The following is a 25,798-nucleotide window of genomic DNA, read 5'->3' as shown; positions in this document are numbered from 1 at the left end:
GTGGAACTCTACCATCGGAGTGAGATTTGATTAATTGGACGGAACCTTCTTTTTCTTTCTCTCTTGTGCATTGCCTTGTAGAGTAGTAGAAAAGTTTCTGTAGTGACCAAATTTGTTACAATGTTGGTGCCATTCATTCTGCAGGTTAGAAGTTGGTCCTGACAGCAAGTTGCTGGATGTACTTTTCATGGACAAATTGGTTGTTTGGGGGAAATCACCAGACTTAGTTCTTCAGGAATATTTATTTTCACTGACTGATTTCATTGTATGGAGATCAGATTTGAACCCTAAGGGCTTAGTTGTGCTCTCTTTGTACTGTTATTCATTGCTAGATGTGGTTCAGTTAAACAGGAAGGAAAGATAAATGGAAAGATAGTGGTGTATATATATATGCATGTCAGATGCAAATCAGGAATCTTGGTGGAAAACTCAAAAGTTTTTATTTTATTTTTTTAATAATTTTTAAAAAATGTTTGTTTTTGAGAGAGAGCACAAGCAGGATTGGGGCAGAGAGAAAGGGAAACATAGAATCTGAAGCAGGCTCTGGGCTCTGAGCTGTCAGCAGAAAGCCCAACACGGGGCTCTAACCCATGAGCCGTAAGAACATGACCTGAGCCGAAGTTGGATGCTTAACTGACTGACCACCCAGGTTCCCCTAAACTCAAAATTTTTAAAAGTGAAATTACCTCCTCAATCATTTTTATTCCCAATTAAATTAGTGTTTGATATAAACACTATAGGCTAGTGTAGTATTCAGGACCATTTAGTTTCCTCTCTCTTTTAGTTTCAGATTTTCATTGTAGTTCTTAGTCTTTGTGTTTTGAGGGTGCGATTATGGTGTAAGAAATCAAATTAGTGTTAGTGGGTAGATTCAGTTTTCCCTAATGACTTACTAACCACAATATATCTCCTTCTTATGTAAAAAAGCCAAAGCGGATTACTACTTATTTGACTGACAAGGAAAGGCATTTCTAATTTTATTTAGAAGCTGAAGTAAATTACTTTACCACAAATTCAATGTGAAATAAACATACGATCCTCTCTTAATGAACAAAGCAGGTTGAGAACCAAACAAGTTTGTAGTAGATCTCTTTAGCCAGCTGGTGGTGCTAAAAACTCTGATAAGAAACTAATTGGAAAGGGAGGAGGTTAATCTGGAGCCTTCCTTAATAAATGTTATTTTATTAGTTTTTGAAAAATTAGTACCACAAGTCTATGTATTAGTACCAAAGTATTACGTCTTCTAAGCTTAGGAAGCAACCCAAATCTCTTGGATAGACAGCAGGATACATTTCTAGTAAACTCTTGTAAAAATGTCATTGGCTCCCACAGTATTCACATATTGGAAATTACGTGGTTGTGTAACATCTGGCTTCATCCTGGAAATAGCCTTTAGCCTGTTGTCTAGGGAATTGAAGTATGGACAATAATGCATGCCCGAGAAGCATACCTGGTTCTACTTACGATCCAAATTTAGACTTGAGAAATATTGATTACTACTTTTTACTCTTAACATGCTTCTTAGGGCTAGGTTTTTTGCTTAGCTCTTTTTAACCCCTTGTTTTTTAATGCCAAAGAAGTCCAGTAGAGCAATAGTCTGTTCCTTGAATGTGTCCTGAGATGCAGGTAGCAGATCAGAGAGGCCTTAGAGTCAGGGAGAGCAGGTTTTGAATTTCCCCATGCATTTCATAACCGTCTTCCTGTAGTCACTTACATACATTCTTTACAGCTCAGGTGTAAACATCTTTTTCCCCAGAGTTGGCATAAGCATTAAATGAGACAATGAGTGCTCCTTGGGTGTTGTTTCCCTGCGCTGCCCTCATTCGAGGCGCAGGCTGGGACTCAGTCATCTGAGCCTCTGCTCTCCCCTGGACTTAGCCTGTCTTAGGCTGTCCTTAGCCTTAGGACAGCAGGTCCTCTTTGGGTCTGATAATGCCTCGTGCCGCACTAATGAAAAGATATTTCTAGGTTGTGAAGTTCCACAGGGATTTTGTAGACTCACTGACTCACAGAAGAGATAGTTGATCTGGTTTTCGGATATGTCCCTCTCTATCCTGGTGATACTTACCTGTAGGTCAAAATCTGCCTAAGCATAGAAGACTGGGGAAGGGAATACAAGATTGCTGAAAGCTGTAGCAAAAGGTGGTTCCTCAGAGTTGGTTTATCCATTCATTTGTTTGTTTCACTCTTTTTGAGACTTACTGTTCCAAAGATGAACTCCAGAAAAGCTTCAAAATATCTCTAAGAGCTGCAGACTTCAAGAAGCAGGATGCTTCCTGCTTGGCAGGAACTGATAGGCAGCCCTTATCTGTGTAACAGGAAGATTATTTAAACATTCTTTACAATGTTAGGGGCACCTGGGTGGCTCAGGTGGTTAAGCGTCCAACTCTTGATTTCAGCTCAGGTCATGATCTTACAGGTTTGTGAGAACGAGCCCCACATTGGGCTCAGTGCTGGTGGTGCAGAGCCTGCGTGGGATTCTCTCTCTCCCTCTCTGTCTGCCCCTCCCCTGCTCACACACACTCTCTCAAAATAAATAAATAAATTTAAAAAACCTTCTTTATAATGTTATAAAAATCAGTTATAAGATTACAAATTTTTAAAAACTTTTAAAAACTCTGAGAATAAAATTTGTTTAATTTTCTGCAGCATATTCTGCGTTTAGAAGTTTGAAACAAGTTGGCAGAGGTTTCATTGTGATGGTAGAATCATTAAACACTATTAATTAATAGTATGGCTGTGTAAGGTATGTAGTTTTTAGAAAGGGCACAGCTGATATCTTTGGTTAGAGCTCATTGATTCGGATCTTTGCGATTTAAAGATCACAGAATTGTGGCATCGAATGGTGGCAGAGTCTTGAGACGTCATGTACACCATCTCTCTCATAGCTAAGAAGATGGAGGTCAACGAACTTAATGGCTTACCCAAGGTTACAGAGACCTGGATCAAAACTCGGGTCTCCTGACTCCCAATTCAACACCAGCGTGTTCTTTTTCTGTCCTAACTTCTACACAAGGAGTTATTTTCAGTGTAAATAAAAACAAGTGTGTATATGTTCAGCCTTCATAAACTTTCATACTAAACACACAGCATTGTTTCTGCCCAGTTATCACAGTGGAAACTTTGTATCCAAGACAGCTAATTAAGATGCTCCTACGTACATTTTGGAGCAGAGTTAGGGGAGGGTGGGGAGGCACATCATAACACACAGTTCTCAGAGCAAACAAGTGCCTGTGTCTGTTACCCTTATACAGAAGCAGGCAGGGTTTTCATTCCCCGCCTGCCTTACGCCTTACCTGCTCTGCTCCTCATCTCTGGCTAGATGAATGACATCCCCTGCTGCAGGTGTATTAGTAATTTCTGAGTTTGTTCCCCACTAAAAATGACCTCATTGTTTTGTGCTTCTTTTCCATACTTATACAGTAACAGGAAAATAAACCAGCTCTGAGTACAGCCCACAGCAGAAATCTTGTGCTCTTTATGCAAGTTTGATTTATAGACGTGTACTGCAGAGCAGAGTGACTATGAAACATTCATCTTCCCACTGCTAGTTGCCATGGAAATCAAGTACACAGAGCAGTGTCATTCCAGTCCTGGTGATGCCCGCAGTAGTTTATTCCTTTGTTGTTCTCGTTTCTTAAGCAACAGCCTCGCATTCTTTCATCGTTACAATTAATCATGCACGCAAGTTTTTATCTTTCATCTCAAATAGAAAGTACTAAAAATGTCTGACAAAAATAGGAAGAATTTAAATACCCTTGTGGCTTTAAATATGCATTTGTGATTTTCCCCCTCAGTCCCATTGGAAAATAGGTCATGTAGAAAAAAAAAAAAAAAAGCACATATTAATGTACAGAAATTTCAATCAAGAGAGCAATAGAGAAATCTGAGCAAAAAGCAATGCTACGCTCAGGAAATCTTCAGGAGCTTCAGACTCTCGGGCCTCCCGGTGCTTGGAACTAAATTAGTCTGCATTTTGGGTAATGCCAACCAAAAACAGCCCTTGAGCTATATATTATCACCTCTCCTTTTGTTTTGTTTAGTTAGCCTCCTTATGAGTTTGAACAACCTGAATATTTGCTGGATAGATGATGGTAGATTTTTTAAAGAGTAGGGAGGCTTTTTTCTTTAAAGGTTAATAAAGTTCAAGATTTTTTTACAGAGTAAGTAAAAGGAATTCTGGTTATTCTTCCTTTTTTTTTTTTTTTTTTTTTTTTTGCCCCAGTTTAACTTAATGTAGTTGATAGTACCTACCATGCCAACAATTAGTAAATATTTGCCAATTATCTGCCTTATTTCATGGAGCTTCTGGCCAAGTCTCTTGGTTAAGAGAGCATGTTTGGAGTAAGTGTTCCTTTGCTTGTTGGCTGGGAGACCTTTGAGAAATATCTCGATTTACCTTGGTTCCCTTAACTGTAGAGTGTGCAGCTATAAATTAGGATAATAATGGGTTGTTGATAACAATTCTTGCAAAGCACCTAGCTCCTTGCCTGGCACAATATGAATGCTCCGGTGGGGCATAGTGGTGGTGGTGGTGATGGTTATTACTGGTAAGATTACTGCTCTCACTGCTATAACTATGCCAGGCCAGGGCTGAGTGCTAACATGTGGAGTGAGACTCCCTTGATTTCATCCCCAAAGCCCAGGACTCTGTCTTTAGGGTCGAGTTCACAGGTGATTGCCAGTGCTGTTACTTGGGCTGTATAGACTCCTTTTATCTCACACTTTGTCTCCTAGGATTTTGGTATTGACAGGGGTATGGACAGTGGGCCTTTTATCTGCAAATTGGCCATCAATGTCAATGTTGCAAGTTTCTGTGACTGGACCTGTTTCTTACAAAGGGCTGTGTTGGGGTGGAGGTGGGGGGAGTGGGCTACCTGCTCCTGTCTTGCTAGGGGAAGGTTCTAGTGTTTGTCTACAGAGCCGGAAATAGCCTCTGATCTGCCGTCTCTCCACCCTAAAGCTCCCATGTTGCTTTGCAGTGGCTGCAGCCCTCCTTCAGCCCTTCTAGAATTGAAGTTTTCTGAACGGGTGGCAGACGCTTTCTTTGTTGAAATTCACTCTCCTTGGCAGTCCTCCAGGGCACACGGCAATGCCTATTTATTTGATTTAGCTTTTGTTTGGTTCGCCTTGTATTTGGTCTGTTTTGCTTTGTGCAGATCTTTTTCTCTCCAAATTTTCATGTTTCGATTCCTTGGACCTCATTTCTATTTATTTTGCTGGCTGGCTTCGTAGTATTGCTAAAAGTTGTTTGCTTTAAGCGATCACAAAATGAGTAGCCTTAGATTCATTGGTCTTTTCTCTCGCCAGCCTGATCCATAGCATGGGAAGTAGCTCACTTTTGTTAATGATAAGAACAAAATGGCCTTTATGTTTTCCCCTTTGTCACATCCTAATACTATACCACAGTGTCCCCAGTTCTCTTTCTTTGTCGTTTCCTCTCCCCTAGCCAGTAGGCTCAGGTCAGTTTTGAAAAAGAGACAGTAGTTGAACTCTTCTGAATCCTGTTTTCTCCCTTCCCGGGTGTCCTTCCTGCTTCTTCCCACAGGTGAAAGACGCTAAAAGTCAGACTCTCATATCTTCCGTGTGAAGCTCTCAACACTCAAAGTGACATGGATACTCAGAATACACCTAATACATTTTTTGTAAAGAACTACTACAATTTAATTTAAAAAAAAAAAGAAAGAAAGCAAGCTGTACACCACACCCCACCACCCCAAACAGGCAATTCATAGAAGAGGAAACCAGAAGAGATGCGCAAACACAAGGAAATACCATTTCACACCTACCACATAAGCAAAAATGTAAGAGTCTGACGATATCCCAGAACACTTACACATTGCTGGTTGGGATGACTGCATTGGACACAGCGTATACAGCTTTCAAATCGGTGACTAAAATTTAGACCCTCTGTGGATGCTTGGTAATGTTTCCAGATCCTCCCTGGATGCCTGATCGTATGTGTGGTCCTCACCGTATACTTAACGTGCAACATGACTCCTGTCTTCTTGCCCCCAGTCACGTTAGGAGGGGTCTCTGCCCTGTGCACTTCTGTCCTCAGGCTTATGTCTTTTTCTGTCTTAGAAATAAATATGTGTTATCATCTACTGCATTGCAGACACTGGGAGTATATGAAAGGAAACAAGCCAAGCACTGCCCTGCCCTCGAGGAGCTTATAGTCCAGTTGGCGAAATAGGTAGTTAGCATCCAAGATGGTTAATCCTGAAAGGTGACTGCAAAGCATTATGGGAATGTGCGGAAAGGATGCCTAATGGGGGCTGAGGATGGACATGGGGCTGACTTCAGAGAAAGCGATCGCCAGTGTGAGAGTGAAGGATGGAAATAGGCAGGGAGGGAGAGAGCGTCCTACGCAGAATCCATCTGCAGAGGTCAGCAGCAGAGCCTGGAAATTCTACCAGCTGAGAGTTCCTCCATACAGCTGGTCTGTTACTGAATCCACTCGCTCTCGTTCGTGCGGGTGGGTGGCTAGGGCCAGAAGGCTAAACACAGAGTGATGGGGCTGGAAAGGTAGCCACAGGACAAATCATGGAGGGTTTGTACATTTCAGGAAGTTTGAACTTTGTCCTGAGGGCAATGGAAAATCAGTGACAAAGTAGGGAAGTGACGTGATCAGATTTGTGGTTTGCAGTGTGGAGAGTGGATTCAAATGTGGCAAGCGTAGCTTCTATCAGGGTTGATCCCAGGGACCACCTTCCCATATTCCTCTTCTCCTTAACCCCACTGTGTGTCCTGATCAGCAGTCCAGCTTCTTGCAGTTTCCTGATTAGCACAAAGACTTGCCCTAAACTCTAACCTCTTTTCTAGCTTCCTGCCCTCAAACCCAGAACTCTGCCTTCTCCCAAGCTTCTAGCTGCACTTGTGCTAAAATAAATGAGTCATCTGCGACATCCACTAGATTATCATCGTGTGGCCCGGAGAGTCCATTACTTTGCTGACTAGCTTGGATCCCCGGGGACGTGGAGGCCAACTTGGATGTAACCTGAGCTTTGACTCCTGAAATTCATTGCAGTTCACACACTTGGCCTTTCCTGCCCAACCAGACCAGGTCAGACTTGACCTGGGAGAATTCCTGTAGCCTCTTATTTCACTAGCTATTCCACGCTGGTTTCCATTACACTCCCATGTAGGACAATAAAAATGAGAAGAGGGATTGAAGTGAGACGAATTGAACTAGCCAACAGACTTTGGGGAAGTTACTTGACCTCTATGTGCGTCAGTCACCTCATGTGTAAGATGTAATTATGAGAGAACGTACGTCACGGAGCTGTTTGGGGGTCGTACGAGGGACCACATGGGAGGACACCGTGCGCGGCCCCTAATAGGCACCCACCGTTCATTAATGTTTTAGTGAAGGTGTCCGGCCCATCATAGAGCAAGAAACAGGAGAACATAAAAGGCTTTTGAGTTCAGCAATAATTTGCCACTACCGAATGGATAGTCATCTTGAAAGGTCTTCTCCGCCTCTCCACTGCGGATAATGGAGAGATGACAGTAATACTACACCCCCCTGCCCAGTCAGGGGTCCTGACCAAGTTGGCTTCATTTCAGATCTGAGATGTTATTCTGTTGATTTTGTTCCAGAGATCGGCTGCAGTTTCGTGAAATGAAATCCCCTTTGCATTTCATCTATTGTGCTTTCTTCCAAAAGACAGTCACGGTATTTGTCTCAACTTTATAGTTTGAGCCTCCCAGGACCAGCCTTTCTTGATTCTTAATAGTGATAATAACAGCCACTAGTTGATCAGAGAGTAGATGACAACTCTTTCTCTCTCTTGATTCATTCCACAGATGAGTTCCATATGTAAGGCACTAAAGAGGGTCCCTTCCGGTCTATAAGAGCAAATCAGACAGGACAGTCTTTCAGGGAGTGACTGTAAGATTAGGTAGAACACAGTACCTACTGCAGAAGCACAGAAAGCTGAGAGGATTTAATTCCAGCCAGGGCAGTCCCAGAATTTAGCAACGGAGTCCGGATTTGAAAAACCCTGGGAGGAAAGGCACCCAGGGAGAGAGAGAGAACAGCACAGACGGTGAGCGGATGGAGGGGAGTGGGAGGCAGTGGTCGCGAGGACGTGATAAAATAGTGAACACGACTCGGGTGCCAAGCCCTGTCCCCAACCCTTTGCTTGTCGGTAACTCCTTTGATCCTCACAGCAGCCCTGGGAGGTGGTGACTGTTATTCCTCCCATTTTACAGATGAGGAGACCAAGGGGGGCAGAGCAGCTGGGTGACTTGGCAAAGGTCACGTGAACGGACAGAAATTGGCTCTGACCCAGACAGTCTGACCCCAGATTGGAAGCGCAAATAAGCACATCCATCATGCAGGGGAGAACCTTTTTGTCTTTCCCTTTTATATCTCGCCCCATGTGCACCCTTGAAAGGGATTTTTCAGTCTCTTTATCAATCAGGTCTACTACAGTTTACAGATTTTTGAAGGAATCATTTTATTTAAGGGCTCTTTCCAGTTCACTTTCAATGGAATAAAGATCTGGACAGCATATAAATTTTCACAGTAAAAAATAGAGCTGTATAATCTATGGCTATAACCCTTTTCAGAGACCTAAGGCTGTGGATATATGAAAACACTTTAGCTGAATTGTACACCCTTTTTATAAAATTCCCTGATTTCTGACAATTTGGTCATAAAACCTTTTGATAAAAATCTCAAAAACCTCATACTGCAAAACTGTAAAATGTGACTGTGTTAAGGGCCAAAAAAAATTCTGTATTTTAGACTGTCATGAACTGTTTAAACATCATAATAGGAAACATTTATGGCTTAAATAATTGAAGTCCACGTTTCTCAGAATCCATCTACTCTTCTCAACCTTTTGTTAGACCTTTAGACAAATCACCAAAGTGACTGGCTTGAGTTTCTCCATTCCTCTGTCTTCTCCATGGTGGGGGAGTGGGATGTGCCCTGGGCTGTCATTCAGCTGTTCAGGCTTGGAGCCCATATTGTGGGGAACTGACTCGGGCATGTCTGTTAACTTCCCTATACTTCGGTTGCCTCTCCTTCTAGCTTTAAATACCTTGATTCTCTGTTTTCATACCTTTTGTTGGATTACTCTTTAAAAAAGATTCTTGTTTACATTTATTTATTTTTGGGAGACAGAGGGAGACAGAGCACAAGTGGGCGAGAGGCAGGGAGAGAATGAGACACAGAATCCGAAGCAGGCTCCAGGCTCTGAGCCATCAGCACAGAGCCCGATGCGAGGCTCGAACTCACAAACTGTGAGATCATGACCTGAGCCGAAGTCGGACGTTTAACTGACTGAGCCACCCAGGCCCCCTTGTTGGCTTGCTCTTTAAAGAAAACAGTGATTCTAATGTCTTTGGCAAGAAATGAAAAAAATGCAAATAATTTGCTCATCAGTGTCATCAAACATCGTCAATTTCAGCATTATTTAACAAATGTTTATTAAGCACTTACTATGTGCATGATAAATTATGTGTTTCGCTGCCCAGCATTACCAGTCATGACAATGTTAAATCCTCAGATTTACTTGGAATTTACCTTCTCTGTTTCCCCATTCTCATGTCTGCATTATATACTATAGAATCTTATACTCTTTATTTAATCTTATTTTCTTATATCCCAAGCAAACAGAGCCAAACAGAAAACTCTAATCTCAAAGGGATCCTTAGCATGTTGCAAATTATGATTAAATCGTATTCTTTCCATTTTTTTTTGGTGTTAAGCAGCCCCATTTCAACCTACCGGAAAAACCATAGCCGTCAGATGTTCGCATCTAATCCAGATGGGTCAGCTGACATACTAGTTTTAATGGTTTGCAGTGATAAATTTGTCATCGGATTGGAGCCTTTCTCTGGGTTGTAAATTGCTCAGACTCAAATGCTATGGAAAATTTACAAGGACTGCCATTAGAATAGAATGTTTTAAGTTACCTCAGTTGTACTTGGTGGGGGCGGGCGGGGGGGGGGGGGAACCTGGTAAGGGGTGTATCAGATAACCGTAAGTTCACGTGGCAAAAAAAAAGCTACTGGGCTGCTTGTCAAATAATAAACTGGATAATGATGATGGCAAAAGCACCTGTCATTTTTTGATTGCCAAGCATTGCCACTATTCCATTCACTCCTCACAATAAGCTAATGAGTTGTACACCATTGTTATGATTCCTATTTCACAGATAAGAAAACTGAGCTTAGAGAAGTTAAATAATGTTCCCAAAGCCACACGGTTAATGAATAGCTGGCAATGCTCTAAGTTGCTTGTTGTCACCCTCTGTTCATCATATTTCAAGTGAGAGCCATTATCCTTATCCTCAAGTCAGCTCTTTCTTTCTATTTCTGTCAGTGATACCATGATTTTCCCAGCTTCACTTGTGCAGTCAGCATTGATCTTTCCTTTTCTGCCCTGGCTCTTCATTTGTTCAGCCACTGGTCCCTTTGCTCGCGCAGTGTCTTTCTGCTGTCAACCCCTCTTCCCATGACGTTGGTGTAGTAAGTGTCTGGGCCCCGCTTATAAGGGTGCGTGCTAAAGGCACCCTCTGCCCCCTCTCCTCAGGTTCTTCTAACTTCTCTCCTGATGAGCTATGACCTTCACTCATCAAGCGCATGACTCCTTTCTGGGATGTCCCTTCCTCTGCATCCTTCTCTGTGAGCCCTTCCGGCGGGGTCGGGTTCCTTCCTCTGTTGCGTGACCCGATGCGTCCGTTCCTCAGTGACTGTCCCCTCTTCTCAGTGTTCGTGATGGTACTTCTTTATCTCATTGTGCACTGAGCACGTGCCACCTGCCTTGCATGCCATACGGCTCCTCCTGCCTGTGATCTGCCTCTCTCTCCCAGTGGTGCTTAGGACCCCTCATGAACATCTGGAACATTGCTGTGTGCCCAGAAGTGCACGTTTCCAGGCCCCACGTGCATGTATGAGGACAGCAGCTTTTTTTTTTTTTTTTAATTTTTTTTCCAACGTTTTTTATTTATTTTTGGGACAGAGAGAGACAGAGCATGAACGGGGGAGGGGCAGAGAGAGAGGGAGACACAGAATCGAAAACAGGCTCCAGGCTCCGAGCCATCGGCCCAGAGCCTGATGCGGGGCTCGAACTCACGGACCGCGAGATCGTGACCTGGCTGAAGTCGGACGCTTAACCGACTGCGCCACCCAGGCGCCCCTGAGGACAGCAGCTTTTATGGTAACTGTATGGTAATTCATTGAGTCACGAACTCTCCCATTAATGCCCCAAACCTTATTATTCACAGACCCAGTTCACTGGAAAAGGAGCACAGGCATTCATGAGGCGGTCGGTTGTTTGCAAAGATGGCGGTAACAACTCCCTCCACCCCTTCCCTGTGGGCACCCTCCTTTGCAGAGTGCCATGGCTCCTCCCATCAAGAGGTGGAGTTTTCCTCCACTGTCTGAGTCTGAGCTGACTTTGTGACTTAATTTGACCAAAGGTTGTGGCAAAAAATAGCAAACCACCAAAACCTGAGGGTCACATTGGGAATCCCCCTCTCCAAGGATCCCTTCGGAAGCCATGCCTTTAGCTCCATCAGCCACTGAGGTTTCATCCCACTGTGTGCACACAGAGGTGGTTTGAGAGGCTTCTTTAATGGCAGTGCGTTTTAAAGTTCTGCACCTCGGGGTGCCTGGGTGGCTCAGTCGGTTAAGCGTCCGACTTCAGCTCAGGTCACGATCTCACAGTCCGTGAGTTCGAGCCCCGCGTCAGGCTCTGGGCTGATGGCTCAGAGCCTGGAGCCAGCTTCCGATTCTGTGTCTCCCTCTTTCTCTGCCCCTCCCCCGTTCATGCTCTGTCTCTCTCTGTCTCAAAAATAAATAAACGTTAAAAAAAATTAAAAAAAAATAAAGTTCTGCATCTCTATAGAAAGGGTCTTAAAAGTAGGTAATAAATTATGATTGTTTACACACTCTAATACTACAATTCTGTGTTGTCTCTATAATTTCCTAAATGTAATCCAAAGCTAACATTGATTTTAAAAATGCTAATATTTTCACAAGGCTCAGTTAAAAAAAAAAGCGCTTGTGTTCTTGGTTTGCAAACACCTGGAATTTCCCCTCCCTTCTCTCCTGCCCATTCTGTGGAAACAAGGCCTGTATTTGCCAAATAGCAAAACAGCCTTTATTTGACAATGTACGTTTTACTTTTGTGCCGCTGTTGAATCCCACTAACATTTTCTTTCACGGAAAATGACCATTTCTTCCAAGAGTATGTGATTTTTTTTTTCAAATGCATGAAGTTTTAAAAATGAAACTTCATTTCAGACAGAATGATCTTTGGTTTTATGAAAGTGGAATATTTTTTACGGTTCTGTGGCTGTTCATCATTTTAAAACCTATTAGTTGTAACAGGTCAGCTTGAAAAATGAGGAGTTTTAAATTTAACTTAGACAAAATACCTCACGATAGATTCTGAAACTGCGCCAGTAAAACTGTGTTTAAATGATTCTTGAATTTGTTTCTTAAGGGATAGTTTTCTCCTTTAAATGTGTATTTGGTATAAAGCACAGTAATTCAAATTCTGGTAGATGTGTAGGACTTCCAGATTCATGCATAACGCAGACAGCACTGTTTGTGGGGCTTTGACTCCTAATGACTGACCTAATGTGTTGTGTCTCCTTTTTCTGGCTGAGAGAAGGGATCTCATTTATAAGCATTTTATTCAGTAATATGTTCATATTGCGTTTTGCCTCATACGATTTCTCAGACTACAAGAATACCTGCAACATACGGAGATAGCTCCTATCATCGCTAGCAAAGTACAAGGTAATTTGGATAGAAAATACGTAATGTAATAGCTGTAGTCACAGAATATAATTAAATTAGTGCCTAGTGTAAAAATAGTGAAAGGATTTATTTTTAGTTTTTAATGGATCAGATGAATGTGATTAAAATATGTAAATTAAATAACAGCATTCATTTCCGTGCTGTTCTCTGTGGCTTCGGCTCTTGCTAGTCTGTATCATGAGGAGTCCATTTTCTTCTCCCCTCCCCCATTTTCCAGTAAACCCAGTATTCAAGACCGTGAATTTGGTAAAATAGGGAATGCATTTGTTACATGCTTCAAAGCCTTAAAATGGAGGGATTCACTCATCCATTGAGGAAACAGTTTTTTAGTACCTACTGTGCACCTAGTCCCTTTCAGGGTGCTTGTGGGGAGAGCTGTGAGCAAAGCAAACAAGGTCCCTGCTCTCAAGGAATTGAGTTTAGTTGTAAGACGACAGACAGTAACTGAGTAAACGAGTTAACCTCAGATACGGATAACATGCTATGAGGAAGGTAAAATAATACTTGAGAGAATGACTGAGGGGAAGGTGGGTAGTTTTAGACGGGGAGGCTAGGGAAGGCCTTTTTGAAGGGTAACCTTTGAATAAGACGGAAGTGATGAAAAGCTGACTGGGAGGAGAGCCACCCAGAAACCGGAAGAGCATTTGAAAAGGCTCCAGGGACGCCTGGGGGGCTCAGTCAGTCAATTAAGTGTCTGACTTCTGCTAGGGTCATGATCTCGTAGTTCGGGGGTTCGAGCCCCGCGTCGGGCTCTGCACTGACAGCTCAGAGCCTGGAGCCTGCTTCGGATTCTGTGTCTCCCTCTCTCTCTGCCCCATCCCGCTCACTCTCTGTCTGTCTCTGTCTCTCAAAAATAAAAGTTAAAAAAAAAAAAAATGGAAAAGGCTCTGAAGCGGGTGTAAACTTGGCAGGATAGGGAAAGTAAAAGACAACCAGAGTGGCTGGATTGCAGTGAGTAAGAGCAGGATTGGTGGTGAGACTCGAAAAGTAGATGGGGGCACAGTGACACATGGATGCCCCTCCACAGGATGTTATATCATGCAGTTACTATATTTTACTATATCATATCACGTTCTGTGTTTTATTATATATCCTATCGTGTTGTGTATATGGTATTACTATTACTTATTTTTGTAACCTTCTCTAAGGTTATAAACCTTGTAAAGAGAGAGATGAAAGGTTAAAGAAGGACATCAAGGGTCCTCAGGAAGTGTAGGTTTTCTGAGCATTTCCAGTATACAAAGTCACAGCAGTGGGCCGTAGTATCCTTTTTTGTATCCCCACCATCTTCCCACATTAGTTTCTAGTTATCAGTGAAGTTCAGTTCAGTGGATGTCCAGCGTCCATGCTGGGCACAAGGGACTAAATCTCCTGGGCTGTTACGGATGAACGTGGCAGAAAATATGATAGACCCTCCCTGGAAGGCAACTTTCCTGGATTGTATCGATCATTTCAGTCCGTGGTCAGCTACCTTTTATAACGTCTTTTTTATCCTTAGGTTATAAATTGTAAAATGATTTGAAGGACCAGATGCCTAATCTAAATGTCAGTGATTTGTAATGTTAATGTAGTCTTCATTTGTTCCTCTTCATTGGAGACACAAGACTTGAAAAAATGATTTTGAGACCTGCATGGGCATCAGTCCCCAAAGGGTTTATCACTTGAATTATTTTTCTCCTTGAGGAAGGAACTTGTTAAAAATTAGCAATTTAGGGGCATTGGGTGGCTCAGTCAGTTAAACGTCGACTCTTGATTTCGGCTCAGGTCATGACCTCACGGTTCGTGAGATCGAGCTTTGCATCAGGCTCTGCACTGACAGCATGGTGCCTGCTTGGGTATCTTTCTCCCCTTCTCTCTCCCTCTCTGTCTGGCTCTCACCCATTCGTGTGAGGGCACACTCTCTTTCAAAATAAATAAACTTTATTTAAAAAATTAACAATTTAGGGGCGCCTGGGTGGCTCAGTTGGTTAAGCGTCCAACTTTGGCTCAGGTCATGATCTCATGGTTTGTGGGTTCGAGCCCCACATTGGGTTCTGTGCCGACAGCTCAGAGCCTGGAGCCTGCTTCGGATTCTGTGTCTCCCTCTCACTCTGCCCCTCCCGGACTTGTGCTCTGTATCTCTGTCTCTCAAAAATAAATAAACATTTAAAAAAAATTAACAAGTAAATACAATACATGAAAGCTTAAAAAATATGTGCACTTTTAAATGAAGCAACACAGATTTGTAGACTCTGTTCTATTATGCTTATGATTCAGGGTGTCTGAGTTAGACTAGGGGATCAGGAAACAATACAGACCATCTCCTTTCTGGGTGTCTTCAGACCATCTTAGTCACGGTATACTGACTTACAATTTCCACTGAATTAAACTTTCTAGTGATTTATAAGACATTGAAATGCATTACTAAGAACACTTACTGAGTCTTCCTTCAGAGATAATTAATAAAAAGATTTTGTTATCAAAGGCAACAATTTAGGGATCCTTCTGGCAAAGGTAAGTTCTAGAAGTTTCCGTGGTTTGCTGCTAGTAACTCCATTCCTTGGATGATTGCTTGGCTTTATTCTTTCTGACTCTCATTCTGTGGTTTAATGGATTTTCCCCATTTAAAATAAAACCGTAGATGCCAGTGCTACATTTAGTGTCTATGTCCCGGCATGGGCAATGTCTCTTTTCACTGACTTTGTTCCAGGGGTTCTGGAAAGGAGCTGACCAGGCCTCACTGTGACAGGGCATAGTTTTTTCAGCTCCACCCCTCATTCTCTTGTAGATGTACGTGTGGTATGTCAGTGTGTGTCACATATATGTAAAATCATCGAGGCAGAAAAAAAAGTGCATATAAGAAACAAAACATTCCATTTCAAATGTGGTTGAAACCACCCTGGGGAGCCCTGCCTGCTGGCCTTTCCCTTCCTCTGCCCCAGAGAAAATCACTATCCTGAATTTTTAAGCTCACTCACATGTGCCTTTATATTTTATGACACAGATTTATGTGTTTTAGGTAATACATAATATTGTTTTATTTATTTTTAAGCCTTACATAAACTCAGATTGCTTTTTCTCTAATCGTTATATTTTTGAGACTTACTTCGTTAATACACACGTATCGTTCATTTTCTTTTTCTGCTGCAAAGTATTCTGTTGGGGCTGGAGGGGCACAGTAGCCTAGCACCCTCTTTTGCCATCCAGAGTAAATCGGGAAATAAATGCAAGTGTTACGAGTAGTAGCTAAAAATGTCAGCACTGTCTGTGGGATGGCTCTGTTGAAGGGGTGGATGTGCTGGATTGCAGCCAGAATGAAATAGGTTTCCCCTCAGACACAGGCACCCCACATGAAAGCCTGCCGCTATGGCACTGGGGGGCAGAGCACTGCGCATGCCCCCACAGTCAGGTGGCTCTTACAGAGAAAAGGAGGAGGTACGCCAATTAGGTAAGTCACTTCTCTAGGAGGAATGGGTGAGGACAAGGGGAGAGGCTGGCAATATTACTCCAAAAGAGGTTCCTCTGCATGGAAATATAAAGATGGAGAATCTCTGCAAGATTGACCTAACTTATCAAATTCCTTTACATTGTAGAATTTAAGGCTTAAAGTTTAAATCATAATGCCCAAATTCTCATTTTTTGCTTCCACTAGTGTAATTACATGAAAGGCTGTATACCACAAAACACCTCTGATCTATCAAAAAGCAAATTCATCGATCACTTGGAAACTGTCTATGTGTAACAAACCTTTTCCATTTTAACTAATCCGATGGTAATGCTGTATTAATGCTTTTATTCTCTCCTCAGAGCCTGTAGACATTGTTGTCATCCAAAGGCACTCAAGTACTAAATTACATATCATGCTACTTAGATAAGGAAATTGCATCATGATTTTCTTAATTCTTTGTAAGAGTGGTTTCTTAAAGGGTCACAGACTTTCACCAATGGAAAGGTCCCTAAAACTTGGTACAGTCTCTTATTTTACACATGTGAGGTTCAATGACCCATCCAAGGTCACACATCTAAGCAGACATAGGTCAAGGTTGGGACTCAGGTCTGTCAGCCCTGGTGCAGCGGGCTCCCCATTGCAATGGTGTCTTAGTCCATTCAGGCTGCTCTAACAGAAGACTACGGACGGGGTGGGGGGCGGGGATAGGGGAAGGCTTAAGCAACGGATATTTATTTCTTACAGTTCCAGAGGCCGGAAAGTCTAAGATCTAGGGGCTGACAGTTCTGGGGTCTGGTGAGAACTTGCTTCCTGGTTCATAGGCAGCTGCCTTCTTGCTGTATCCTCACATAGTAGAAGAGGCAAAGGAGTTCTCTGGGGTCCCTTATATAAGGGCACTAACCCCAGAATGAAGGCTCCACCCTCATAACCTAAGCATCCCGAGAAGCCCCCCCCCCCCCAAATACCGTCACATTGGGGATTAGGTTTCAATATATGAATTTTGAGAAGACATAAAACATTCTGTCTATGCAAATGGATTATAAAATTATAGCTTTATTCTCTATTTTTATCATGTTGATGTGTATTTTTACAGCTAGATTTCCTTGACTGATAGGTTTCGGTGCATTTTGCTTTTTCATTGCTGGCATCTTTTTTGTTTCTCAACACTGAAGGAACTGTTTATCATACTTCATTAAATTAGTCTTATGGAAGTAATGTGTACTCTTTTCCTTCCTTATTTTCTACTGGTGTTTACTTGCTAGTCTTTCCAACAGGTTGTGTAAATAAGTGAAGTGTGAAGATAAATTATTCCAAAATGGCGTATCAACAGTTTGCGTACATTAAAACTATGATGTAATAGTTTGAATCTGATGTAATAAGATGTAAATTTGTAAATGTACGTACTTATTTTTTTAATATACTTTTTCCATGCATAGCTATCTTTTATTTAAGTTAGTGTGTTTAATAATACAATGAGCGCATTCAATCCAAGAACTAAAATACTACCGTTAACTCCCATTTACCTAGGTTCCCCTCCATTCTGTTTCCCTGCTTTCCTCCCATAGGACCCACTACCCCAAATTGAGTGTTTATTATTCCTTTGGTTTAAACACACACACACACACACACACACACACACACACACACACACACACACAAATACATATATGTATATACACATACACACCCATATGTATTTCCCTAACGTTTAAACTTTCTCATTTTAAAACTATATAAAAAAGGTGTCAAATGTATGTAGTCTTTAGTGACATGCTTTTTTCACTCAGTGATATGTTTCTAATATTTATCCCTGTTTTGTGTGGAATTAGAATTCACTCATTTTAAATGTGTGTAACGGTCCATTGTATGAATTTACCGTAATTTATCTATTCTTCTATTGATGGGCATTTTGTTTTTCCCCCTAGATTTGCCTGTTTTTGCTATTACTAGTAACACTGTATGGACAGTCTTTTTTATTTTTTATTTTATTTTAGAGAAAGAGCGTGAGTAAGGAGGAGGGGCACAGGGAGAGAGAGACGCTCAGCACAAAGCCTAATGTAGGGCTTAATCCCATGACCCTGGGATCATGACCTGAGCCAAAATCAAGAGACGGACACCAACTGACTGAGCCACCCTGGTGCTCCCTTTATGGACAATCTTGTACCATAATTCCTCATGCCCATGTGCAAGTGATTCTCTTAGGAGTAGAATCCCTGGGTTATGAGGTATGCAAATGTTTACATAAATAGTGCTAACGTTTTATAATGCCAAATGATATTTCCAAATCATCCCATTAATTTGCAGTCTCATCAATGTATGAGAGAATCTGTTGACCTGCACCCTCTCCAACACTTGGTATTATTAGACTTTTTAATCTTCTCTAATGGAGTGGGTATAGTATCTTGTTGTGGGCTTGATTTTATATTTATATTAATAGTGGATCATCTAACATATGTCTTCATGTTTATTGGTCTCTTCTGTGACATATCTGTCCATGGTTTGTACCTCTTTTTCAGTTGTATTTATTGATTTGACCATGCTCTTTATAGATGTTCTCAGTACAAATATTTTGTCATTTTAACAGATACATTCTCCCATTTTGTGGCTTATCTTTTCACTATCTTCACATATCTTTTGAAACATGAATTAATTTGGTTGAATTTGTGAATCTTTTTTGTAGTAGGGTGATTGTGTCTTATTTAAGAAACTCTTATTTCAAGGTCAGAGAGGCACCCATATTTTCTTCATAAAAGCTAAAGTTTTGCTCTTGAAAATTAAGTCCTTCATACTTTAGAGTAAATTTTTGAGTATTGCGTGATGTGTTGGAACTTTTTCCATATGGTTAACCATTATTTTCAGCTTTTTTTTTTTTTGACTGTGCCCTTTTTTCTGTACATCTCTGCCACACTGCCTCTGTTCCTGTGTTTTCTGTTCTGTTCGATTGGTCACCAAACACCAATTCTGCGATGTCTTCATAAAATCTTAATATCAGTAGGGCAAGTGTCCCTCTTTACTTTTCTTCTTCAGCAGTGTATTGATTATATCCCATTCTCTGCTTTTCCATATAAATTCTAGAGCTGGCTTGTGAAGAGCCAAAAAAAAAAAAAAAAAGACCCTGTTCATATTTTAATTAACATTTCATTGAGTCTACAAATCAATTTCTCAATTTCTAGAGAATTAATATCTTACTAATATCGTCTTCCTATCCATGAATATGGTGTATTTTCCATTTAATTATTTTTTTAAAACCTTTCCAAAAAGTTTTATAATTTTCTATACCATCATACCACCACTATCACCGTCATAATCATTATATGTTTCAGTTTTATAAGGTTTTCTAATTTCCAGGCCTTATTCTATTATTTTGTATTCAGTATTCACAACAACCTTATGAGGTAGGTCCTAGTAACAGGAGATATTTTACACAGGAAACTGAGGCACGTAGTGGTCAATTGACTTACCTCTGATCAAACAGCTAGTAAATGGCAGAGGCAGGATCTGAGCCAAGGTGCTTAGTACAGAATTTGTGTTTTTCATCACTAATCTGTATTACAAATAGATTTTTTCTTGTGTTGGATTGAGTCCGACATACTTTATTGAGATATAATTGACATACAACATTGTGTAAATTTAAGTCATACAGTGTGCTGATTTGATACATTTATGTCTTGCAATATGATTACCACAGTAGCATTAGCTTACGTTTATATCACGTCACACGATGATCATTTCCATTTTGTGGTGAGAACAAAGTCTAGTTCCTTATCAGTTTTGAAGTTCATCATACAGTATTTTATAGTTCTTGCTACCATTCAAATGGTAGCTTTTGAAAATGGTTTTAAAATTACTTGTAAAACCAAATAGAAACATACTTGATTTTTGTATATTGATATAATATCTAGCAGGCTTGTTAAATTTGTCGATTTTTATGGGTATTTTTATGAAGATAATACTATCAGTGGAAGATGGTAACCATTTTCTTTCTTTCCAATTCTTAGGTCTTTAATTTCTTTTTCTTGACTTAGGCACTAAGATGAATACTTCCGGTAGTGATAGTGTCTTGTTCCCAAACTCAGAGGGAAAGACTTCAACATCTTATCACTTAATTTGATCGTAGCTATAGAGTTTTATAATTAGATCCTGTGTCAGATTAAGGAAGTTGCCACCTAGTCTAGTACACAGAGTTTTTAGCAAGAATGGGCATTAAGTTTTATTAATGCCTTTCCTGTATCTATTGAGATGATGATAATTGGTTTTTACTTTAATGTGTTCATGTGGTGAATGACATACCTGTATTTTAGTTTAAACCCTATTTGGTCATGCTATTATCTTTCTTTCTACGTAGTTAGATTCAGTTTGTTAATATTGTACTTAAGGTGTGTGTGTGTGTGCGTGCACACACTCTTCGTACAGGACCACGTTAAAACAAGTTTTCAGACTGAAATTTCTGTACCACTCAAGGTATGCTTAGATCCAAAGTGCCAGTCTAAAAGAGGGTCAGTCAACATCCATAAGACCTCTCGGATACGGGTTATCATTTTTCCTTTCATTTTTTTCTTGCTACTTTATTCAGGGCAACTTCCATGTAGCCCTATGGGTATCAGCTAATGTGGGGAAGTTACCCTGTGAGATAATCCATGGTGGGCAAGCCCTGGGTCTTTACTCCTGGTCTCTTCTCCTGTGAAGCCACCAAACCAAAGCCCAGGTGCAGATGTGGACCCTCACCCTCAGGGCAAAAGTGGTTGGGGGAATTTCCACTAACCACTTTGGGTTTGAGCTACCCCAAGCATATGGCCTGGCCCCACCATCTTTTAAACTCAGTGCCTTTAAGGTAGTTTTGTTTTAGTTCTTATGCAACATTTTTTTTTTTTAAGTGGGGGAATTGATCAGACTATTCTGAAACAGAAACTCACATAAATTATTAAATACTTTTCTCTCAAACTTTTTTCTTTTTGTAAATTCTCTTTTCCAGATATTGATTTATTGGGAAGAGCATTGGGTTTACTAAGTGTTGGAAAAGACTAACAGCTTATTTGTAAGTGGTGTAGAAAATACATAAAATTAGTAACGCATTTCTAGTTCGGTGGTTCTGGCATTTCAGTTGCGTTCTATGTTCTGTCGCTACCTAAAGGATATGCCTAAGTATTTCTCACCACTATGGTTCCTCTTTTGAATATCATTTAGAAGGTGTAAGCTAGGGGCACCTGGGTGGCTCAGTCAGTTAAGTGTCCAACTCTTGATTTTGTCTCAGGTCATGATTTCATGGTTCATGAGATCGAGCCCCACATCGGGCTCCACCCTGAGTATGGACCCTGCTTCAGATTCTCTTTCTCCCTCTTTTTATGCCCCCCCCCAATAAATAAAATTTTTAAAAACTTAAAAAAAAAGAAGGCGTAAGCTAATTACTTACTTTCATGTGATGTAAAAGCATATTGTCAGGAAATAGTGATATAATTTAATGAACATGCCACTGACTTTCAACTTTTTAATTTCATCTATTATTTATGAGAGAAACAGTACAACGTTTTCTGTTTTCATCAAGGTATTATATCTAAAAACCACTTTTCTTGAACTTGTCTTCAAGATTTATTAACATGCATTTTTACTATACTTACATCAAGTATAAAATAATTATGTTTCACTGCTGATGGGTCTCCAAGGCCGCCACCACCAGGTTTGATGATTCACTGGAAGAGCTCAGCATATAATTTATTTACGGCTACAATTTGTCACAGGAAAAGGATACAAAGCAAAATTAGCAAAGGGAGAGGCACGTGGGGTGTAGTCCAGGGGAGACCAGGTGCAAGCTTTCAAGGGTCCTCTCTCAGTGAAGTCACACCAGACATGCTTAATTCTCCCGACGGCAAGTTGTGACCACATGCGTCAGGTGTTGCCAACCTGGGAGGCTCATTCAAGGCTCAGCATCCGGGAGTTTTATTGGGATGATTATGCAAACAGTCTCTACCTGGCGTGTACCAAAATTCCAGAATCCCGGAAGGAAAGCATGTGTTCAACCTAAACCATATTGTTGCACACGTTGTTGTAAGCACAGCGATCCACTCTTAGGAGTTGATGTTGGTGAGAAACTTCTGGAAATCCAAGTTCCCAGATGCCAGCCAAGGGCTATCCTTATAAGCAGGAGAGTAATCAACTCTTTTTTTGCACACAGACTTACGGCTAAAGTTTTTAAAGCACTTGCTATGTGGCAAGCACTGTTCTTTATTCATTTCATCCTCACAACAACCATTTCCTGGGTGAGGAACTGAGACACAGAGAGGTTAAGAAACTTGTCCACGGTTGCACAGCTAATACGTAGTAAATCAGGATTCAAACTCGGGTTTTAGGTTCTGTGACTTATCAAATGTTTTATGGTGTGTGTTTTCTCGTTTTCATTTTGTCCCACCTCATGGATAACATGTTTCACACATTTCCATAAAACTGTCATTAAAAGAAATTGTCTTCGGGGCGCCTGGGTGGCTCAGTCGGTTAGGCAGCCTACTTCGGCTCACGTCATGATCTCGCGGTCCGTGAGTTCGAGCCCCGCGTCGGGCTCTGTGCTGACGGCTCAGAGCCTGGAGCCTGTTTCGGATTCTGCGTCTCCCTCTCTCTGACCCTCCTCTGTTCATGCTCTGTCTCTCACTGTCTCAAAAATAAATAAAACGTTAAAAAAAATAAAAAAATAAAAAATAAAAGAAATTGTCTTCATATAACCTCTTTTATTCTTCAGTGTTGCTTCATGGCTCTTAATTTTTAGGTTTGAAAAATCATTCTCCTTATCATACACAAACCTTTCTTTATCTCCTAAGCTTTTCTCAACCTTTGTGTTTCTGGATTAGAGGATCTGAATCAGTTTTGTTCCATATCCCTACAGACTGCCTGTTTGGTCCTTGACCACTAATTTAGTTCCACTATTCTTTCTATACCTCCTTTTGGTATCTTCTGGGCTGTAGCAGTTAGGACTGCCAACAAAGGAGGTACCACTGCACCATGGTTTATGAACAAAGCCAGGGCAGTATTTTCAGCATTTTATTTCCCTCCTTGTAATTCTCATCATTGTGCTAGCCACATTGTCTACTCAGGAGATTGGACAGTGACGTAGAGAATGGTCTTTAAATGCCCCTAGATGACCATCTGGGATATAGCTGATAACTGGCATGACTGATGGAGCTTGCCTCTCTGGAAGTGTACTTTAGATTATTTCTTTTCTGACTGAAATGAAGAGATCCACTATTTATATCCGTTCCCAAGAAAATACATTATAGCTTCAAGAAAAGTTGGAGTGTTAACACATGTGCTGAAATATGATACAGATGTTTAATGTCCTACCGTAATATTATTTCACTGTTCAGAATCACCTGCTTTTTTGATCCCTGCCTAAGCCTGCTTGTTTTATTCCATAACACCTGTTCCCAAGAATATATTTACAGCCTGTTGTCTTTTCTAAATGGTTGGTACATATGTTAGGAAAAGGTTGAGTTTTACCAGTGTCATTCAGTAAATACCTTAAGGATTCCTTATTATTTATTTTCAGTGATTCTATTTCAGTATCATGCTGTAATAATTGTTTTCACTTAAATACCACATCAGAAGTGTTGATATATGACTGAGCTGTGAAACTTATTTAAATATTCATGGATAGGAAACAAATTATTTCTAGTTTTAACTTTTTTAAAAGAATCGTAAAACTTGCAAACTACTGCATGATAATAAATGTCCTTCTATTTCTATAGGCTTAGAAGGCTTATGTCTATTTTGTTAATGCTAATGTGGTCTCAGACATCTAGACACCTTTGCTACCTTCTATTCGGGTCTTTGCAGTTGTGGTTCCCTGTTTAAACATTGCATTAGCAGGAGCACTTGGGTGGCTCAGTCAGTTAAGCATCCAACTTCGGCTCAGGTCATGATCTCGCAGTTTCTGAGTGAGCTCGAGCCCCGCGTCGGGCTCTGTGCTGACAGCTCAGAGCCTGGAACCTGCTTCAGATTCTGTGTCTTCCTCTCTCTCTCTGCCCCTCCCCTGCTCACGCTCTGTCTCCGTCTCTCTCAAAAATAAAATAAACATTAAAAAAAATTTAAACATTGCATCAACAGTAAAGGCCTTCCCTGTCCAAAGTGACTTTGCTCTGCCTCCCCTCCTCACCACTCTACTAAATCTCTACTACTGGTGTTATAGCATTCACAGCACTTACCAATCTCTGACACTATCTCTTCTCATTGTTTGTTTCTCACAGTTGAATATAAAATGATGTTATCTATTCTATCTTGATTACCTCTGGAGGTTCAAGTTAGCACAAAGCACATGGTGGCTTAGTTCTTGTTGAATGAATCAGTGGATTTGTTAAAAACCACAGAAAAATAAGTTATGTACCCATAACCAGTAAAGAAATCGAATTAGTAGTCAAAAATCTCCAAAAAAACAAGAGTCCAGGGCCAGATGGCTTTACAGGGGAATTCTACCAAACATTTAAGGAAGAGTTAACACCTATTCTCTTGAAACTGTTCCAAAAAAAATAGAAATGGAAGGAAAACTTCCAAACTCTTTCTGTGAAGCCAGCATTACCTTGATTCCAAAACCAAAGATCCCACTAAAAAGGAGGACTATAGACCAATTTCCTTGATGAACATGGATGCAAAAATCCTCAACAAGATATTAGCCAACCAGATCCAACAATACATTAAAAAAATTATTCATCACGACCAAGTGGGATTTATACCTGGGGTGCAGGGCTGGTTCAATATCCACAAAACAATCGATGTGATTCATCACATCAAGAAAGGAAGGGACAAAAACCACATAATCCTTTCAATAGGTGCAGAGAAAGCATTTGACCAAATATAGCATCCTTTCTTGACAAAAACCTTCAAGAAAGTAGGAATAGAAGGATCATACCTCAAGATCATAAAAGTCATATATGAAAGATCCACCGCTAATATCATCCCCAATGGGGAAAAACTGAGAGCTTCCCCCCTAAGGTCAGGAACATAACAGGGATGTCCACTCTCACCACTGTTATTCAACATAGTATTGGAAGTCTTAGCCTCAGCAATCAGACAACACAAAGAAATTAAAGGCATCCAGATTGGCCAAGAGGAGGTCAAACTTTCACTCTTCACAGATGACATACTTGATATGGAAAGCCCAAAAGATTCCACCAAAAAACTGCTAGAACTGATCCATGAATTCAGCAAAGATGCAGGGTATAAAATCAATACACAGAGATTGATTGCATTCCTATACACCAACAGTGAAGCAACAGAAAGAGAAATTAAGGAATTGATTCCATTTACAATAGCACCAAAAACCGTAAAACACCTAGGAATAAATCTAACCAAAGAGGTTAAAAATCTATACACTGGAAACGACAGAAAGCTTATGGAAGAAATTGAAGAAGACACACACACACAAAAGGAAAAATATTCCATGCTCCTGGATAGGAAGAACAAATATTGTTAAAATGTCAATACTATCCAAAGAAATCTATATATTCAATGCAATACCTATCAAAATAGCACCAGCATTCTTCACAGAGTTAGAACAAACAATCCTAAAATTTGTATGGAATCAGAAAATACCCCAAATAGCCAAAG

General features: G+C 40.7%; 1 protein-coding gene across 7 annotated transcripts in view; it reads left to right on the top strand.

Annotated features, from left to right (window-relative positions):
- The window catches only part of EFCAB11 (EF-hand calcium binding domain 11), a 160,060-nt gene that overhangs the window by 41,777 nt on the left and 92,485 nt on the right, over positions 1–25,798 (top strand). The window contains exon 6 of one of the 7 annotated variants that reach the window (XM_058739990.1): positions 11,244–11,766. The exons of 5 other annotated variants lie outside the window; for them this stretch is intronic. In XM_058739990.1, coding sequence (XP_058595973.1) covers positions 11,244–11,280 — 37 coding nt within the window. In that variant the 3' untranslated portion in view covers positions 11,281–11,766. Of the gene's footprint in view, positions 1–5,548; positions 6,108–11,243; positions 11,767–25,798 lie in introns of those variants that run through there. One more of the 7 variants, XM_058739993.1, reaches the window with a different exon arrangement.

Source organism: Neofelis nebulosa, chromosome 7, assembly GCF_028018385.1.
Source record: "Neofelis nebulosa isolate mNeoNeb1 chromosome 7, mNeoNeb1.pri, whole genome shotgun sequence".
Classification (NCBI taxonomy): domain Eukaryota; kingdom Metazoa; phylum Chordata; class Mammalia; order Carnivora; family Felidae; genus Neofelis; species Neofelis nebulosa.
Note: the sequence above shows the minus strand (reverse complement) of the source record. Positions and strands in the feature narration are given on the sequence as shown.